General features: G+C 50.5%; 1 protein-coding gene across 1 annotated transcript; it reads right to left on the reverse strand.

Moving 5' to 3' along the window:
- Positions 1 to 4822: 4822 nt before the first annotated feature.
- CDA (cytidine deaminase) lies at positions 4823 to 15952 on the reverse strand. The gene is made up of 5 exons (XM_006037683.3): positions 15925 to 15952; positions 15031 to 15254; positions 10705 to 10816; positions 7986 to 8043; positions 4823 to 5249 (listed from the first exon to the last, which is right to left on the reverse strand). The coding sequence occupies exons 2-5, from the start codon at positions 15215 to 15217 to the stop codon at positions 5136 to 5138; spliced, it is 471 nt and encodes a 156-aa protein (XP_006037745.1). The 5' UTR covers positions 15218 to 15254; positions 15925 to 15952; the 3' UTR covers positions 4823 to 5135.
- Positions 15953 to 20568: the final 4616 nt, after the last annotated feature.

The following is a 20568-nucleotide window of genomic DNA, read 5'->3' on the forward strand; positions in this document are numbered from 1 at the left end:
GAGGGCTTGCATCTGCAAGCAGCAAAGCAGCTTCCCGGGACTCTGACTCAGTTGTTTCATAAGCTCTAAAATTGCGTGTGCGCCTGTATAACATTGGAGGTAGGTGGATGCAGTGAAAATGTGCGTTTGCCTCTTTAGGCTACAGCGTCATTCTTCAGACAAATATGGGTCCTCTGGGATGTGTATTTCTATTCTTACCATTTATGAAACATTTTGGATCAGACTGATGGGAATTAAACTTAGCATAAATCTGGAGCACCTGCCTTAGGATCAGTACGGGTAATATTTGGCACTACCCAAGCATTATTCATACAAGCATCTCAAAGCACTTTGCAATCAAGGTTAATTTATCATTATCCAGGCAGGACGCTAAGGCACTGGAGATTAGCTAGCTTGCTCACACAGCAAGCCCGTGGCAGGGCTGGGCAGAGAGACTGCTGGCTCCTCTCTCTCATCGGTCTCATTGTGCTCTGTCCCCTTGAACAAATGGCAAGGTAAGGTTTGAATTGCAGCGTTAGCTCTTCCCAGGCTGTATTACTTTGGTCGGTGTTTCCAAGGCCTGCGGAAGCTGAGTGACAATTGAGACGGCAGAATTGGGAAGCGTCAAACAAAGCTTCAAGTGGAAGGCAGGAAGTGTAAGATTGCCCAAAGGCTCCTCATTTAAAACGGACAATCTGGACTCTGGACTACGCTGTTTAAACTTTAAAAGAAAAGTGTTGACAATAATAGGATTTGACTGGAAAACAGCTCTTTCTTGCCTTGATATTGTGAACAGAGACACACAAAAGCATTTTAAAACTCTACCATGCTTTGTCATTTTTATATCGCTGGTTGACTTCTTAGTTCAGGGTGTGAGAACAGGGTTTCAGTCATTTTCCTCTTTTGTCTGGTCACTTGTAGATAAGGTCATTTAAATCTTCTGTACCAGCAAACTGTTTCCTCTGATGACAATTATGTAAATTAGGGAGATGTTTCTACTTCTTTTTAAAAACCAAATCACGTGTGGGGTCCAATCTGATTTGACCTTCTTTTGAAAGGCTTCAATCACAAAAGAGGCTGCAAGGACGTACCTTTGGAGTTGCATGTGCATATATTCACATTAAAATATTTCCCCCTGCTCTTAGTAACAAAGACAATGTACTGCTTTGACACCGTTCATCACTAGGCCCCAAAGCACTTTTCAAAGCAGGTCAATAGTATAATTGTCCCAATTTTACAAATGGGAGAATGGGACACAGAGGTGAAAGGGTTAGTCCATCGGCATCCAGCAGTCCAGGGATACAGCTGGATTCAGAGCCCAGGTCTCCATAGTCCTGGCCTAGTGCTCTGCCCTTCAGGCACCATCATTACCCCAAGAAAGAGGAGTAAGTTTTAATGTGTGTATTTCCTTTACAACAGTAACAGCACCCCTGACATGTTCCCAGTCCCTTAACCCGAGTTCTCATCCAGGGAAATGAGGTTGGGCAGGATTATTTTCATGGATGCACCACCAAGCAACCCCCTCAGCTGCACAAAGTTTTCTGTGGTACCGGATGACAGAGCAAGAAGGGACATGCTCGGGGGGGATAAGCTTCATCTTTCCCCCAAAGGGAAGCGTGTGTCCTCTTCTAGGTTGGCCGATCTCCTTTGGTGGGCTTTAAACTAGGCTCATCAGGGGATGGGGAAGATGAGGGCGGAGGAAGCCTGGGACCAATAAACCAAGAGACACCCACAAGGACAGCCCAGCCTGGACCAACGACGAGCAGAATGAATATTGTACTGAGATTAGGGGGCAGTGCACACATCTTCAGGAGGCCTCAAATGCCTCCACACAAATGCTTGTAGTATGGGGAACAAGCAGGAGGAACTTACCCTCCTTAAGTCAGCTCACGGAGGTAGTTAGGTCAAAAGACGTGGTCATTATGGGGGACCTGACCTTTCCAGACATCTGCTGGGAAGAGCAGTCAGCCAGGTCTGACCGCTCACGTAGGTTCCTAGCCGAGATACAGGACCTCCATCTAACGCAGGAGGTGCGCAGTCCCACCAGGGGAGACGCCTTGTTGGACCTGCTCCTGGCCACAGGCAATGACGTGGTGAGGGGGCTGCGGGTGCTCAACCGCCCGGGCAACAGCGATCATCACCTGCTGCAATTCACCATCCAGCGCAAGGTGGCAAAGCCTGCAGCAAGGCAGCAGCCCTGGACTTTAGGAGGTCGGACTTCAATGAAGTAAGGAGAATAGTTGGGGAAGTACTGAGGTCCCGGAGGGGAGGGGAGTTGGGTGTCCAAGAAGAGTGGTCGTTCCTTAAGGAGACGATCCTCCAAGCCCAAAGGGAGGTAATCCCAACACGGATCAAAGCAGGCAAGAGGGCGCAAAAGCCCCCATGGCTCCCCAAAAGCATACGGGGATGTCTCCTAGCTAAAAGGGAGGTGTACACCCAATGGCAGGGAGGGGCATCACCAGGGAAGACTACACCTCAGGTGCTCGGGGCTGCAGGGGGGCGGTCAGGACGGCCAAGGCGGAGATGGGACTGGGACTAGCGACCCGGATCAAGGACAACAAGAAGTTCTTTTTCAAATACATAGGGGGCAAAAAGAAGGTACTGGGTAATGTGGGGCCTCTGCAAGGCAAGCTAGGAAATCTGGTCATCACACCAGACAACAAAGCTAACTTATTTAACAATTTCTTTGCCTCCATTTTCCTGAGCAGGGACCAGATCAGCCCATCCGCTGGGACCCCCTCAGGCCCCAGGGGAGGTGCACCCAGGCCCAGGGTCAGTGAGGACCTAGTCCAGGAACTTCTGGAGGGACTGGACGTATTTAAATCAGCTGGTCCTGACAACCTCCACCCCAGGGTGCTGAGGGAATGAGCAGAGGTCATTGTGGGACCCCCGGCATGGCTTTACGAGCACTCATGGTGCTTTGGTGTGGCGCCAGAGGACTGGAAAAGGGCCAGTGTGGTTCCCATTTTCAAAAAAGGGAGGAAGGAGGACCCAGGAAACTATAGACCAGTTAGTCTTACCTTGATCCTGGGTGAGCTTTTTGAGAGAGTTATCCTGGCACAGGAGGTTATGCTCAGGAGCAACCAGCATGGGCTCATTCGGGGCAGGTCCTGTCAGACCAACCTGGTGGCCTTCTACGACCAGGTCACAACATCCTTAGACATAGGGGTAGCAGTCTTTCTGGACTTCAGGAAGGCCTTCGACACTGTGTCTCACCCCATTCTCAGTAAGAAACTAGGAGGCAGAGGTGTTGATGCCTACACGGTCAGATGGGTCACTAACTGGCTGGTGGGCCGCACCCAGAGAGTGGTGGTGGATGGGTCATTTTCGACCTGGACAGATGTGGGCAGTGGGGTCCCCCAGGGCTTGGTCCTTGGGCCCGCACTGTTCAACATCTTCATCAGTGACTTGGGCAAGGAGATAAAAAGCACCCTGTTCAAATTCGCAGACGACACTAAGATGTGGGGGGATGTGGGCACACTAGAAGGGAGGAACAGGCTGCAATTGGACCTGGACAGGTTACAGGGGTGGGCAGATGAGAACAGGATGGGTTTCAACACAGACAAGTGCAAGGTGCTGCACCTGGGGAGGAAGGACCAGCAGCACACCTACAGGTGGGGAACTCCCTTCTCATCAGTGCAGAGGCAGAAAAGGATCTTGGAGTCATCACTGATGTCACAATGAACATGGGCCGACAGTGTGAAGACATGGTCAGGAAGGCCAACCGCACCTTGTCATGCATCCACAGATGCATCTTGAGCAGGTCCAGGGAGGTGATCCTCCCCCTCTACACAACACTGGTAAGACCACAGTTGGAGTACTGTTTCCAGTTCTGGGCACCGCACTTCAGGAGGGATGTGGCCAGTATGGAGAGGGTCCAGAGGAGGGCCATTCGCATGACCAGGGGGCAGCAGGGCAGGCCCTACGAGGAGAGGCTACGGGACCTGAACCTGTTCATCCTCCACAAGAGAAGGCTGAGAGGGGATCTAGTGGCCTGTTACAAACTAGTCAGAGGGGATCAGCAGGCATTGCAGGCATCCCTGTTCCCCTGAGCACTACCAGGAGTGACTAGAAATAGCGGTCACAAGCTGGCAGAGGGTAGATTCAAACTAGACATCAGGAGGCACTACTTCACAATCAGGGCGGCTAGGATCTGGAACCAACTTCCAAGAGAAGTGGTGCTGGCTCCTACCCTGGGGGTCTTTAAGAGGAGGTTAGACGGACACCTTGCTGGGGTCGTTTGACCCTAGTACTTTTTCCTGCCATGGCAGGGGGTCAGACTTGATGATCTGCTCAGGCCCCTTCTGACTCTACCTACTATGAAACTATGAAACAAGGAGCAATGGGCTCAAGTTGCAGCAATGGGAGTTTAGGTTAGAGATCAGGAAAAACTCTTACTAGGAGGGTAGAAAAGCACTGGAAAAGGCTACCCAGAGAGGTTGTAGAGTCTTCAGACTTGGAGTTTAAGACCCAGATTGAAAAAGCCTTGGCTGGGATGATCTAATTAGGGCTGGTCCTGCCTTGAGCAGGGGGTTGGACTAGATGTGACCTCCTGAGGTCCCTTCAACCCTCATTTTCTATAATTCCAAGTGCTACTGGCGAGCTAATACCTTCCTCTCCGTTGGTATCAGCCAATGCCCCAACTCCTGAAGGCACACTGTATTTTCCAGGATGGCAGGATTTAGAAGAAATATACAAACAGATCCTGTCCCCTTCTGGTCACTAGTTACAATAACCCCTTGCTGTCTGTCTCCTTTTTAACATGTTTAGAAACATCAGCCTTGTATTATGACCCAACTCTATTTTGACTGATACGACACCCCACTGGACTCCAGGCAAGTTGTCAACAGACTATCACATTCTTCTTAATGTCCTCTCTTAAATGTTACACAGATACCATCACATGGGTAATCGCTGGCTTTGCAGCTTCTAGTAAGATGGTAGTATTTTAAAACATCTTAATCAAAGCTTCCTTAATCCCCTTTAAAAAAAACCCAAAACACAAAAGCACCTTTATCTGAGAGCTGCGGAAGCTGAGTGACAATTGAGAAGGCAGAATTGGGAAGTGTCATCAAAGCTTCATCTGGGAGGCAGGAAGTGGAAGATTGTCCAACGGCTCCTCGGTGCCTTTACAGGCCAAGTGTCCCATGCATTCTTCATAGCTTCTTTAGATCCTCAGGTCCAAACGACAGAGGCAAGAGCTCTTCAAGAGTCTTGAACATATACGTCCCATTTGGCTTTGTCATGAAAACGTCCCAGTTTCTCCCAAACTAGAAAAAGAGCCAGAGAGAGAGAGAGCCATCTGTGAGCCACACTTTGTAGATCCCCAATTTCTTTCATGGATGATTTGCTCTCTATGCAAACACACTTAAACTACAACCAGAATCAGTACCTTAATGGTTTTACAATAAACAGCAGTACCAATCCAGCTCAATGGTCAGTCTTTTAGGACCCACAGTCCAGCAGAGCTGGACACAGGCATGGGCAAACCAGGCGCCCGCCCGGGGCCTGGACAGAAAGGGGGCCCGAAAATGGTAATTTTTTTTCCGTTGTCCAATTATTATTGTCATTATCTCTGGCATACTAAAAGTTCACTTGGGGCTGCCAGGAGTCTAGGTACAGTGCTGCTGTCCAGTACAAGGGGACTGCACTTCAGCCCCGAAGTGACCGCATTTACTGGTGGATGAAATAATTACCATATTATTTCATGATATAATAGGGCTGCGGGCTGTGATCCTGTGATGAAATTTCTTTCTTGTGCCCACAGGGATCCCAATATAGGACAGGAGCCAGCATGAGCCGGTGCTCTATGGACATGCAGGTAGATAAAGAAGAGTTTGCTCTCATGCGCAGGATTATATAAAGTGTCCTCCTCAACTGATCCTTGCAGCAGCTGCAGGGTGTGCCATTGACATGAATGAACACAGAAGAGAACCTAAAAGCCCCTCTGGCAAAGACTCACATCCATAGAGTAACTCTGCCCTGGAGCCATTAGGTAAGACCCTTGCAGAGCACCGGGCGTGGATGCTATCCAAGCCACTTTCCCTAAGACTTACAGTGAGGCATGCAATGAACTTTCCGTCTTGCAGTCGTCACCCTGCTATCATGGTGACCCTTTAACCGGTGGCCTTTGTCATTGCTCTGTTCAGATTAGCACAGGCCTATTTGCTTGTGCTTGGTTTATTTTGAACCACTGTCAGCTTCCTTTTGTAGGCTGGTTTCTGAGTCTCGCTTGCTTGCTGTGCCTTCCTACCTCTAACCTTTCTTCCAGCCTGGTCCCCTTCTCCTCTGCATTTGTGCCATCATCTCCTTAACATCCCTGCCAGCTCCCCACCGAGAGCTCACATCCCCATTGACACCCCCAGGATGGATTCCAGGCCGCCTCTCCGGGATGCCTGTACCGTGCCAGAGTATTACACCAAACAGGAGTGTGAAATCCCAAGCCGCTTCTTACATCCTCTTCCAGTTTTTAATGTAGGGGATGATCTTGCATAGCCGATATTTCCCCAAACTCCCACTGTCCTCCAAAGATAATGTTGAGTGCATAAGCAATCCCAAGATCAGGTTCTTGGGGAGCCGTACCTTTGAAATAATGCTGCTTATCCAAGCAGCGAGAAGCATTAGCTATCTGAGGGATGCTGAAAACATTAAAAGCAGCTTAGCGACCTATTTTTGGAGCGATGCATATTTGGTGCCCAGGAAGAAAATTAATCTGGGAAGTGCTATGAAACCGTGCTGACTGGCCCCGTGTTTCACCGAGCCCCTTTGAAAATATTGATCTGTTCACCCTCCACGACAAAGCCTCAGGGCAGCTTACAGTAAGAGAACAGCATCCTTTATAAAACAGAGCACCGAGAGAACAAAACAGCTGGAAAGGGAACTACATTGTCAACATAAACCAGAGACCACCCCCAAACAATATCTCAGCCTAGTTCTTTTTGCTAAATGCCTGTCCAGACAGGAAGGTCTTTCCGCGCTTCTGAAAGACGTCCAGGCTCAGGCTCTGGGGGGTCCCAAGAGACAGCGAGTTCGCAAGCTGAGGGGTGACTGCTGCTCTTGAATGACCTTAGGGATCATGATGGGACATAAGAGAAAAGATGACCCCTGTGTAGAGCCCAAGCTGTTTCTCACAGGTCAAAACCTGCACCTTACATGGTGCCCGGAAACTATTGGGGCCAGTTCTGGAAATCTGATTTTGCAATAACTGCCCCAAATGCTGCAGGCTGAATCTCGAGCAGGTTTCTGCATGTATGCAGGGCAGGAGAGCCATGGACGTGCTGCATCACTGCTGTATCTGCAGCCTGGAGCACCCGCCAGCTGAATGCAACCCCCACGGCCCCTCTGCAGGCCCTCCAGCATGAAGTGGGGGAGAGGGTGGATGCTGCAGGGCAGGGCTGATAGGTTTTCTCAGAGCACTCGACCATTCTGCACCCGATTCTTCCCCGGGCCCCTTGCAGGAGCCAGTCGTAAACTGATGTCCTTGCTTAGAAAACCCTGGAGCATGTGCTGGGGCCAAGGACTCTTTGCTTCATCTCTGTAGTCCTGTATCAAGGTGTTTTTCCCAGAACAGAGCTCTTTATTTAATCGTGGCTCAATCTCAGGCATTAGCCTGATGTTACTGTAAGGCCAACACTAGGGCAAGTCAAGTCTCATCCCATTGACTTCAATTAAACTGCTGGTTCCACCTGCTCCTGCCCTTGAGCAAACGGTGTGGGATGAATATTGCAGCCAGCCCTTTTTTATTGATCGAGCGGCCCCCTCTCCCCTTGCTGTGCTCCACAGAGAAAACTTTCCAAGCTTGGTGCTGGGCAGTGTTGGGAGTCGGATGCCCACCTGCTTGCACATCTCTGAAGGTTTCCTTACTCAGCAAGCCTCTCGTTGTGTCCCCTGACATTTAGGACACTGCCTCATGGGGTTTGGAAGAAATAAATGTTCCCAGCAGGCAGATGGATTGGACTGAAAGCAGTGGAGCTTCAGCCGGAGAGGCGGAAAGCAAATTCACTTACCTCTCTCATTACTTGCCGGCAGGCCCCGCAGGGCACGATGAACTGCTCCTCTGAGTCACTGTCAAAGGAAAAAGGGATACAAAGCTTAGGTTAGCACAGGGGGAGGAAGGAGAACCTACAGAATATGTTAATATTTCAAACAAGCCTTCAGATGGGGTTGTGACATCGGAAGAAGGTTCCCCTCCATAGATCCCAGATAGTTTTACAAAGGAGAGCAAGCATCGCTGCTCTTATTTAACTGGTGGGGAAACTGAGGCACAGCCCCAGGGAGGCCAAGGCAGCGACTGGCACGTCACAGCTCCATGGAGTCTGAGACCAGGTGTGAGCATGAGATTATCGAGTCTGAGGCCCAGCGGATGACAGGTCGTTCAGTTATACTCGGAGCCTAAAATCTTGCACGTTTAGTTACACGGCATGCCATCTAGAAAGCCTCCTGGTCTCAACAGGAACATATCCAGAGATGGAAAATCTACTATTTCCAATGGGAGCTTGTTTTACTAGACCCTTGGTTCTTCCTAATGTCTAATTGGGATTTGTCTTGCTGCAGCTATTGCTTTTTTTATGCCTTTTTTCTGCTAGACAGAAAACCCTTTTAGAGACCGGTATTCGCTCCCCATCAAGGTACTTCTGCACTGCAACCAAGTCACCTTTTACTGTTCTTTTTTCTCAGGCAAACAAATCTGAGCTCTGGCTTTCTTAATGGGAAGCTTTTTCTCTAGCCCTCTGATTTTTCAGCCTCTTTGTTAAAATAGGACTGCTTGCAGCTTTCTTCTATTGGTACATCGACGTATGCTCACCCTCTTACCTCTGCTTACAGCTCTCCTGTTTATACACCTCAAAATTGCGTTGTCCTGGCACATCACAGATTACTCACTCACACTCACTAATCCTGTTGTTGGGATGGGCTCTGAATACTTCTTTTTGGGGAGGGCACTCTGAAGCTGTCACGTAGTCTCACAGGCTGGGATAAGATCTGTGGTCCAATGCCCTCCTCTATAGGCCTGGGGACGTGCCTCTCAAGACAAAAAGGTAGTGGGAGTTCTGGCCCAGCCAATCTCCCCCGTTTCATTTCACTATCCGACAAAGATGCAGGGAGTCTAGGCTCTGCACGGCATGGAGGTTCAACCCAGTTAGCACTCCTCCATGCTTGTCCTAACTGGATCGGCAGTGAATTCCCACTGAGGAGTGTGTGTGTGCTGGGGAGGAGAGAGCAGAGGAATTAAAAGGCGAGCATCCTCAGCCTACAGCCTACTCTCTCCCCTGTGTAAAGACCTACAACTTCTGCGGACAGATCCCTGGCTCAAAGATTGGACTCTAAGACACCTCATCCCCGTCAATGAGCCATGGTAGAGATCATCCTTGAATTGAGGCATTGCTGATGACGTGAGGATTGGGTTGTGCCAATGGTAGCACGTGTCTCCCAGCCATATCTCTGTCACCTCCCTGCCATGATGCAGCCCCAAGCCTTTAGAGGTTTCAAGGGCAAGAAGAGTGATGCTATTTCCATGAACCTCAGCCTTTTCTGCATGCGCTGGCCACTCTTTGCCAACACTTGCTCAGTTTTCATCCTTTGGTGGTAGAGCCCATGGGGAAGATGCCCCTGCAAGGATATTTCCAGATATTAGCCTGGACCAAGCCCTCAGAAGGGGCCTGTCGCTAAAACTCTTGAGGTGTCCTTCAGGGAATGGACCACAGCACACATCAACATGGACCCATATCTAGTGTTCAATATTGTTGTGAGCACATGAAAAAGCAATCTGGACGTTAGGGAGCACCAAGTCCACATAACTATAGAAACCTCCTCATTAGCACAAAAAATAGTCATTAACATTTGAAAGGAGAGAACAAACCAGAGAGAAACAGCCGTGCAGCTGGTAATATTCAAGACTACAATTTTCTGGTGCTGTTTTATGAATGTGTCCTCTTTTGTTCTGAATGAAATTCATGCCTTGGGGCTGATGAGTGCCAAGGACTTTTCCGAATTTAACAAGCCCACTGATTTCAGTCCATCGAGACAGAAGAGTCTTAAACTCCTCACCTGCCTTGTATTAAGCCAGAAACGAGGAGGCTGAGATACACACGCTGCTGAGCAGTGGGGATTACAACAAAGACCGAGTGGAATTGGCCATCTCTTGTTTTATGGGATGGGGCTGAAAATCTCTATGAGGTTTCTCCAAGGCAAGATCACAGTCCAGGCATGGTTTTTGCTCACATAAGCCTGGGTTCTGCAAACTAGACCTCTCTACCAATATAAAGTCCCGTTGCCTTCCCCAGGGTGCTGCACAGATGCTTTGGGAAAAATAATTCTTCTAGGGGGTTATGAATTAAGAGGCGACCAATAAAGTACATTGCAGCCCAAATCCTATTCATGTCTGGGCCACTGTCGACATGAGTAAGGGCAACTTTGGTGAGTAAGGGCTGGCAGGACTGAGACTTCTGCCTTAGAAGAGGCTGCAGCATGGTGATCTCTCAACGCAAAACCCTCCGATTGCTTTTTTTCCCTCCCAATCTCCAAAGCTGATTCTGCAAAAATTGTCAAAAGGGAAAGCTTGTCTTGAAAGCACAATACATCCTTGTGCAGCCACCCCCGGCTGTGCATGCCTGTGTGTTTTACATGAAGGAAATGGAGAATGAGAGGAATAACAACAGCGTGTTTTTCCATCCAAGCCCATCTTGAAATGAATCTGCTAAGGAGACCTGATTCATCACCGCCTCTTACCTCGCAATGGCCATGGCTCTGAAATCCGTGTACCCTTCCGAGATGGCTTTCTGAATGGCAGTGCGCTCAGCGCACACCCCCAGCGGGAAGCAGGCATTCTCCACGTTGCACCCTGAGGGAAGTACAGGGCAAGCTGTTACTTTTTGGACTCGTCTGCCAAGAATAGGAAGCTCTCACCCCTTGATACAGTGCCCTGGAGTTCAACCGCCTGCAGGGCCAGGGATCACTGCCATCGCTGGGGTGGGGCAGGCACCACAACAGGACCCAGCCCTATGAGAGGGGGCAAGGAATGTGCTCTTAAACTGAAACCACAGGCAAGAGTTAAGGGAACAGACAGTAATTCCTATGTGAGAAACCTGCCAGGACTGTGAGAGCTAAACCTTAGTTATGCTCAGCACAACGAGGTCCCAATCCTGCATTCACTTACAAGAGCACCCTCCAGCTGCAAATGCATACAGTACGCAGGCACTTAGTCAAGAGAGACAGTGCCAGTAGCTGGCATTCATGAATATGCATCATAGTTCTCTCATGAATACGTATTGTGGCTCTGGATTTTGTAGGATCAATAATACTTGTTGTGCACTGCAAATGGCTTCCTCTACACAGCTCATTTCGTTAGCGCTTAATATGCTCTAGGTTAATAAAAATGATTATTCATGATGACTATAACAGTCCTGAAAGCAACATGGGCTCATTAAGGACTACAGCACAAATTGAGCCTGGGTGTAAGCAGGGACGGTGCAACGAGGTGAGCAGAGTTGTTCCATTTCCTCCCAGGAGCAACTGTTGCCCTTTAAATGGCTGGTGTAAGCGCTTCCGGCCCGATGGTGAAAGCTGGGGCAAGACCGACTCAGAAAGAAGTACGCCACTTCCTGAGCCGCCAGCACCGACTTCAGCTGGATTCCAGCCAAGTGCTAATAAGGTCCGGCTTTGCTGAGATGGGGAGATCAGACCAGGCTGCGCCTTGCGGGAGGGCGCAGGGTGGCATAACTGATGTGCAATTAAGAGTTGGTGAAGGAAGCAAGGATTGCATGCTTCCTCTCTCCATGCTGCAGATCCCCTGTTCAGTGGCATCCAATGTATGTCTTTCCATTAAACCCACCAGATCCTCCCCCTCAGCAAAAGTGTTGTTTGGTAGCTTTGGCCACTGGGCCTTTGTATTTTTTTCATTATTGGATTGCCTGCATGGATGACTACCCGATTGGTGGGGTGCATGCATTGGTCTGCGCAGGATCCGTTACTTCCAGTACTACATGGACCAGAGGAAAAGCAATTAAAGCCTGACGTGAAGAACATAAGCGGAGAAAGCCTGTGTGTTGTGTGTTCAAGACGTTCTCATTTCTCCCACCTGCTGAGCGGACACCTGCACCTGAAATCAAGTGGAGCTACAGATGCTCAGCACCTCTGCAAACCGGGCTATAAAGCTATGCTACAAATGCAAGGACCAAAGGTAGCAAAGGATCCCTCAGGCCCAAGGTCCAGATGCAGCAGCTGGATTTGTTCCCTTTGGATTGTTATTGGTAAATACGGTTTTCCCTGCCCACCTAGCTCCAAGTACCAATATTCAGGCACATTGTTGGGGAGTGTCTGCCCAGGCTGGTCCCTGCCAGAAGGTGCAAGGAAATCTCCTACCTTCCTTGGTTTTTATTCACAGGAGGAGCAAAATGAAGGAGCTGGGAGTTGCCCTCAGCCTTCTCCATCTTTCAACAAGCCCTATTTCTGTTTTTTTAAAGAGGACTCAAGGCTTGATCTGTGGTTGAGTCATCTCTTCACCTCCAGTCCAAACTGGGAAATGTACCTACTGCTTCTTCTGTACCTTCGTGCTAATTGCTGTCAGGAAGAGATGATTTGTAGTTTAGTAGCCTACAAAGTAATCCCCATCTGGTCTCAATCTGTTGGGGCTTGCTCATGCCCAGAGAAAGACAGAAACCAACCAAAAGCCAGTTCCTCATATGATTCAGTGATGTTCTCCTGGGCTTTCCCCACACCCAATTTATTTGCCAGCCTTAGAGGACTGCAAAGATCTGAATGTGGCCTGGGAGATTAAGCACGGCAAGGGAGAACAAGATGGCTTGGACAGGCAGGGATGCCTTAGGGGCAGCAAAATCCTAATGCTGCAGCCAGAGGCACTGGCTGGCCAGCCACCATTCAGAAATCATCAGTATTTGTACTACCGCAGCACCTAAAAACCCCAGTCGCAGCCCCAGAACTCACTATGCCGCAAAGGGTGGTTCCAGCCCCAAAGCACTTATCATGTAGGTATAAGACAAGAATCAACTGGTGAATGCGGAGAGATGGAAAAACACAACGAAACAACAAGATCGAAGTCAGGAATCAGGGTCCCCTCCTTGCCCGCCTTCCCAAAAATTATGAGCAATCTTTTTTTAAAAAGCAGCACGTGTGTGTGGGGAGCGAGTGGTTTGTTTCTCGTAGCTTTGATCCTTTAGGGTTTTCTTGTATGAGCATTTCTCTGCACACACAAAGTTTCACATCACTGTTTGCCTCCGAAGAGCTTAATTATGAGACTGGCTTAAAATCAAGCAATCTTTTTTTAAAAAGCAGCACATGTGTGTGTGGGGAGCGAGTGGTTTGTTTCTCGTAGCTTTGATCCTTTAGGGTTTTCTTGTATGAGCATTTCTCTGCACACACAAAGTTTCACATCACTGTTTGCCTCCGAAGAGCTTCAGCTTTTCAAACATAACAAAAACAGCGAGGGAAACAACCTCCCCGTCGCCACCACCAAGTCTGAGCGGGTGCACTGGACTTTCCATAGGCAGGGATGCACAAAAAGGCTTTCTTGTTTAGTTCCCTGTCCTAGTCTAGTGCTGGAGTGGGTGGGGAAGCAGGTGAGGCCATTGGCAGAAAGAGGAGCTAGAGGCTGAATATGGATTGAAACTCAGGGTGCTGTTACAGGTCACTTCTGGGACATTTTACTTTTGGGGTTTTTACACAGTGACAAAGTGAGAAGAGTTTCAGAGCAGTCCCAGGTTAAGGCTTTATGCCCTCTCACACCTGCACAGCTGTGACTTGCCACTGGAGAGCCTGGCATGCAGGGGCCTGGCCAGGAGCCGGGGCTCTGGGGTGGGAAAGGAGGGGACAGGAGGGGTTGTAGCTGGGAGGCAAAGAAACCAGTGTGGGGGCTCTGGATTGGGAAGATAAAAGTCTTGGGGAAAAAAAGGCTGTTCAAAGTGAAGTGGGTGGTGGGAGAAGTAAAGAGAACGGAGTGGGGGGAAAAAGAGAATACAATGAAGATACATAAAGGACCAAAATTTTGCATGTGTTTCACTGAATTGGGATTGGGGCAGGGGCGACTTGTGTTAGTGCTCGCACCGAGGCAGAGCTGAGATCCAGCGGGCTCATTACATGCCATCCTGGGGCAGAGTTGAGACCCATTGGGCTCGCTTGACACACCAGGGCAGCGCTGAGACCCAGCAGGCTCGCTGCATGCCACGCCAGGGCAGCACTGAGACCCAGCACTACGGAGGTAGTAGGATCGATTGCTGCTGCTGTTTGCACGGAGGTGCCAGAGCAAGCAGCAAACGGATGAGGTGCATTGCCCCTGGGTGCAGAGCGGTCAGGGTCACACCTCTGGGGACGGGAGCGGGTTTCACCCTGCAGCCAGCACCATCCCACAGAGGTGCACCCTGAGATGCTGGAGGCATGAGAGAAGAGCGCTTTATCTCCCCGAAGCATTTGAACAGTACCCGGGGATGACCCGGGTAAAATGGTTCAAAGTTAAATCTCACTCCAAAGCGACACAACTGTAAAACATTTAGAGGGGACTTATCACGGGCTAACACTTTTTAATGAGTGATGGCTTGCATTTTATGGTTTTAGGGGAACCTGTAACACCATCCTCAGCTTAGAAAAGACAGGTGAAATCTCGAGTCCCCCTGCAGCCAAGTGAGGTGACATCGGGAGATAAAAAGTAAGGATACAAAAAGCACAGAGCAAAGCTTTCTCCACTGTACTGTGCTCATAGTACAGACCAAACCTTGTTACTGCACAGCCTGCTGCTTTCCAGACACCGGCACCCAGCATCTGTACCTCTATAAGGCGTCACTCTGTGGATGTGAGATGTCTCTGCACATGCAGAGGCCCTTGGGTTGTACCTCTGTGGCATACTACAGATGCAGAGATACCCTGAGTTAGCTGTGAACATAACAGAGTCCAAGGAGCACGGGGCAGCCCTCTGCAGAGATCTCCAAGCCAGCTCTGGAAAGGGAAGCGGGGTAGCTACATTAGCTCAGGGGAAGAAGCTCTACTAGGCAGGGAAGGGCACGGCTTGACAAGCGGCTGAGATGTTACGGCTCCATCCTCACTTACCAGAGAAGATCTTCCCGTCACCAGTCAGAAGAGCTGCTCCCACTGGGAAGTGACTGTAGGGACAATAGGCTGCTTTCTTGGCTTCCTTGCACATGTGCAAGAGGTGTTGGATCTGCTCGGGTCCCACCGAAGAGCTGGCACTGTTTGGCGCAGAGCCCTGGGAACAGTTGCCCGGCACCTGAGCCATGGGCACACTCAGGTGTATCCTTCCCTCTTTTCACCTGCAGCAAGGGAGAGGAGGAAAGGGATGTGAGCCAGAGCGATCGTGCAAGGCAGAGTGAGTCAGGTGTGTGAGTTGATGTCTGAGGGAATGACTCCCATGAATGACTCAGCATCTGAGGGAGTGAGTCCTGTGTGTGACCCGGTGTATAACAGAGTCCTGTGTGTGACCCGGTGCATGACACAGTGAGTCCCATGTGCACTTGGTGTCCGAGGGAACGAGTCCCATGTGTGACCCGGTGTCTGAGGGAGTGAGTCCCGTGTGCAACCCAGTGTCTGAGAGAGTGAGGCTGGCGTGCACTTGCTGTCTGAGGGAGCGAGTCCAGTGTGCACTCGGTGTGCAAGGGAGCCCATCCTGTGTGCAACCCAGTGTCTGAAGGAGCTAGTCCAGTGTGCACTTGGTGTGCAAGGAAGCCCGTCCAGTGTGCGACTCAGTGTCTCAGTGAGCGAGTCCAGTGTGCGACTCAGGCAGCAAGTCGGGTGTGTGTGTCGGTGGGGCAGACTTGGGGGCCAGGCTGGCACCAGGGTGCGCTGGCAGCATCCCCACGGGCGAGCGCCGTGCAAGTGTGCCCTGCACTGCCTGGCCCCGCTCCCTGCCCGCCCGGTGCCTGCAGGGGCTGTCGCAGGGGACGGGCTGTGGGACCCCATCCCTCCCGGCCCCGGAGCAGGTGGCTGGGCTGTCCGCGCCGGCCGGGGCAGGAGACCGCGGGCGGAGCCTGCCTGCCCGGCCGGGGCACCGCTGGAACAGCCGCCTCGACGGCACCCACCGCTGGAACAGCTGGATTTGCGCCTGGCTCAACGGCACCCACAGCTGGAACAGCTGGATTTGCGCCTGGCTCGATGGCACCCACAGCTGGAACAGCTGGGGATCCTAGAGCGGTGGAGAAGCAGGAGGCTGGAAGGGATCAAAGCCCCAATGCTGTACCTCCCCCTAGAAGCAGCACCAGTGCACCAGTGCAGGAGTGGCTGCCCCCATTGCACGGCTCAGTTTCCCAGCCATTCAAATACAACGCAGCATTTTAAAGGCCCAGCTGGTCTCCTTGCTGCAGAATTGGGGGTCAGATTTGGGAAGGTCTCTCATCCAGCTCCCTGCCCAGACCATCCCAACCAAATCTATTATCTAACGGCCTCTTAACAGCCATGCAGGCAACCCTGATGCAGCACAGGACATCGAGCAGTGAGACGGAGACAGCAGCAGTGAACAGAGGGCTCCAAGACTTCAGCAGTGAGAGCCCAGAGCATACCCAGCTCAGGGGGAGATACAGAGGCAGGGCCTCAGCAGCTCCTGCCCTAACACCTAGAAAATATCAGGCCCTGGGAAACATAGCAGCCAGCAAAGCTGGGGCTTAGCTTCCAGTTGGGACCTCTAGGAGCACAGTGATGCAAAGGAATAGTAGTAAAATGGGTCGTAGGCTGTGTGGAGGAGAGGAGGTGTCTGCAAAGTCTTGGCATGGGGGAGAGAAGGTGCCTGCAAAGGCTTTGATATGCAGGGATGTGGCTGACAAGGAAAAGTCCCCTGGGGAGACAGGTCTTTGCGCCCAAAAGTTGCGTCCCTTGGACAACTCCATCTAGCTGCCACGCTGAGCCAGGCCTGCCCCGAGCAATGCTGGAGTTAAATATTTCTGTGACCTTAAAGGACTCCAGCCACTGAACTAGGTTTCACAACAAGCCTGGCACTGCATATTGTGACTGAGCAACACGACATGTAACGGGTCAGGGCCTGGCCCCAGCTGCTGGAGAGCAAGAGGTTAATCAAAGCTCCATGTCCCCCTCCCTCAAAGGATGTGAGCGGTGGAGGGGGACACTTCCCAGCCCCTCTGAGCAAGCACGGTGGAGCTGCATGCACTAGCACAGGTGGCTATGCAAGGTGTAATAATGCCCAGGGAAAGGGCAATGGATCGGCTGGTTGGCATGTGGGTAGGGTGGCCATCATAGAGGACATTCCAGTTTTCTGCTATTCTGTCCTCTGTCCTCTATTGATATGAAACCTGACGCCTTTATGGCCTCTATTTTTCTCTTCAAGAAAAATAGAGTTGGTTTCGTATCAATAGAGGACAGAGGACAACTGGACTGTCCTCTATGATGGCCACCCTAGATGTGGGGCGGGATCCAGACAGGTCATTACAGGACTGGGAGGAACCTCTCCTTTCCTTCATAGTTTTCAGCTCTAATCCTTGAAGACACCTTGCTGATTGCAAATATATTTCCCTGAATCACCCTGCCAGCTTACACTGTGAAACGGGTCCCTTACCGTACCTCTGTGCCAGCCCAGTGACTTACCAGCAAACCTGGGTATCTAAAACACCAACATAGAAGTCGCTGCAATGATTGCATTGCTCAATTTCCCATTTACTCAAACACAAAACAGAGGCAGAGCTGCCGTTCCAGGACAGCACCCAAGACATCCCACTTGCTGCAGAATTGGGGTTCAGACAGCTACAGCGTGCCTGCAGACTAATGAATAGCACTGGCTAGTGAGGGGCAGTGTTGATCAGTAGATGAGATGCGATCCTAGGTGCCAGGGTCCTCATGCCACCCCTGCCACTGCCTTCCTTGCCTCCCCTTAGTCAAATCATATCTATTCTCTGCTCTGTGCCCTCCCCGTCCCGCTGTTCCTCTCTCTTGCTTGCACAAATAATATATTTCTGACAACAGCAAGAGTCTTGAACAGGGCTGATAAAATATCTTCCAGTAAAGTGTAAAGATTTTTACCGGCATGGTTACAACATCAACACTACCAGAAGCCTCCCACCCCCAGAAAAAAACCTCTTTACTCACATACTGGTATTTCTTGAACCAGCATGGCTACAATATCACTCTAATACTGTTTCCAGTGTTTTTTGATGATTTAAAAAAAAAACCACAACCATATTTTCACTTCAAGCAGTCCTTTTTCCTGAAAAAACTGGTTCTTCATCAGATATTTAAAACAAAATTCTGTCTGACAAGTGGAAGCGTCACTGTTTTGGATGAAAAGTAGGTTTTCCACCCAAAAATTTGATGAGAACAACTCTATTTTTGCAATGTTATTGACATTTTCCACAGGAAAAATGTTATTTGAAGGAGCTAAAATCTGTGGCCAGGCCAAGGTTTTAGGCAGAATCGGTCACTACAGGGCTTTGATATTGACTGGCGTGAGCAGGTATTAGGGTACTGCCACCGATAATAATTCGGAAAAGCAGGAGCTGACCAATGCCAGTTTCTGGGCTAACTTTTCTCTCCTGGCTGGAGCACCTGCAAAATGATGCAATAAAAATAACCATCTAAATACCAGACCCAGAGCAGAACAACTGCATTCTTTGTAATAATCTTTCGGGGAAAATGAGTGCATTTATAATCACGGATTATGTGCCCATTGATTTAATAGGAGGAAAAAGAAATGTTGTGCGATTAAGATTGCATTGTGTGATTAAAATCCAGCTATGATAAAAGCTGGGTGTGCAGAGTCATGGTGCATAGAAACAGGCAGGCAGGCCCCAGTGGATGGCAAGGGATGTGCACGTGTTTCCAGAGGTGCTCTGCATGGATAAGTGTCACCCAGGGCAGAGACAGGGTGGAAAAAGCAAGCCCCAGTTCTGCAGGCCTCATGTCAACACGTTGCTCATTGGATTGGATCCTTCTGGATGGCGGTTTCGTCTGAGCCATCGTTTCATGCTGCCTCTGCCGGTGGCAGAGTGGCTAAGGTGCCTGCTCTGGACTCCTGCCAGAGGCTGCTGTCAGTGGATCTAGCTATATGCAAGCATCTGGCCATTTGGCGGAGCGGGGAGGCAAGGGTGGCTGGATATGATGCCAGCTACATCACTCCCTTATGTGCTGCTAGCTACAGACATGGGTGTGCATGAACCACACTAGTCCCATGGGCTGTTATGCTTGGGCAGACTTACATTTGCACTGGCTTGTGCTAAACTGAGGTGTTTGCTCCATCACTGTGCGCTCCTTGCAACACTAGAGTCCCCTGTGTGACACCACATCCCTTGCCGTGGAGAGGAAGTTGGCACTTGAACTCTGATTCGAGTAGAGAGGCTCGGGCTTGATGAACACCCGATTCCTGCAATGATTAACCAACATGCTCAGGAGCAGTCTGGGTAGTTGGGGTGACAGAGGAGAGAAGGGGTAAGATTCCCCTCCCTAGGGGGGAAGGCTCTGGGCCCCGGGTCCAGCACCAGTGCAGCGAGCTCCCTTCAATATATAAGGAAGAGCAGAGCGCAAGGAGCTGTCCAGTTCTGGTGGCTGGTGTCACAGGACGTGGTACCACCAAGTGATGCTCTCCTGGTGATGGGATGCAGCATGAAGACAAGACTGGGCATGGACAGAGGAAGAGCTGCAAACAAACAGGGTATCCCATGTCCTGCACTGACCCCCTGATGCTGAAATACTTTGTAGGGAGCTGCTGGCTGGTAAGCAGCCCATAACACATCCCTTGGAGCATTCACTGAACCTGCTGTTACCAAGCAGCTGGAGAGACATGTCATCAAACGACACAGGTGACTCCAAGCTGCGGCGAGTCCAGCTGGGTGGCTGGATAATTCAGTGACCGCAGATGGCATTCACTTGCATGCAGAATGAGAGATGCCAATCTCGGGTAATCAACTCTCCTGTTTCAAGGCCTCTGCTGACTGCATGAGAGACAGGGAGGATTTTTTTTTCTCCCCCTTCCCTCCCCCCAGACTTTAAACTGTGTTGTGCAACTGGCTAAATGCACGGTGGGAAAGTTTCCACTTCACTTCCTTCTGATGCATTCAAGATCAGCCGCTACCAGGAGGTAGAGACCAGATGAAACAGGCCACTGGCTCAACCTGGGAGGCCAAATCCAGCCGGTGCTCTTCTTGCCAATGTGACATTTCTTCACAATCTTTCTGCCCCCGGAGGCATTGGCAGGCTCCTACGGGGAGAGTCACCGAGCGTGTAGCAGGCTCTTGGAAAGCGTGTGTCAGGATGTCTCTAAGTCACACAGGAGCCTCCAGTTCTTCCTCCCAGAGGGACCTGGTGCCTTCCCGCTGCCTGGCAAGGACCTGAGCTCTCCTGTGTTAGGCACACAGCACAGCGGGCTAGTTCATATTACCAGGGTCACCGTATACCTCGCTTCCCGCAACCCTGCCAGGGTTTGTGCGCGAGAGAGAGCACCGCAAGCAGGGAGAGAACTGTGTGCTAATGCAAGGGCAGGCTTCTTTCAAAGGGCATGCACTGTATTGATGGCCCAATTCTGCATGCGCAGAACTCCTCCTGGGAGGTCCTGAGCCTTGCCCAGGCTTCTCTGTACCTCCTAGGATAAAGCCCTCTGTTATTTTCCATACAGCAAGCTAATTTCCTGCCGAAATT

Source organism: Alligator sinensis, unplaced genomic scaffold, assembly GCF_000455745.1.
Source record: "Alligator sinensis unplaced genomic scaffold, ASM45574v1 scaffold1907_1, whole genome shotgun sequence".
Taxonomy (NCBI): Eukaryota; Metazoa; Chordata; order Crocodylia; family Alligatoridae; genus Alligator; species Alligator sinensis.

Excerpts from the sequence above, each read along its gene's own strand:
- CDA (XM_006037683.3), bottom strand. The coding sequence starts at position 15,217 with ATGGCTCAGGTGCCGGGCAACTGTTCCCAGGGCTCTGCGCCAAACAGT. Across the intron at positions 10,817-15,030 it reads TGACGGGAAGATCTTCTCTG|GGTGCAACGTGGAGAATGCC; the intron begins GTAAGTGAGGAT and ends TACTTCCCTCAG. Across the intron at positions 5,250-7,985 it reads GCCGGCAAGTAATGAGAGAG|TTTGGGAGAAACTGGGACGT; the intron begins GTAAGTGAATTT and ends CTCTTTTTCTAG.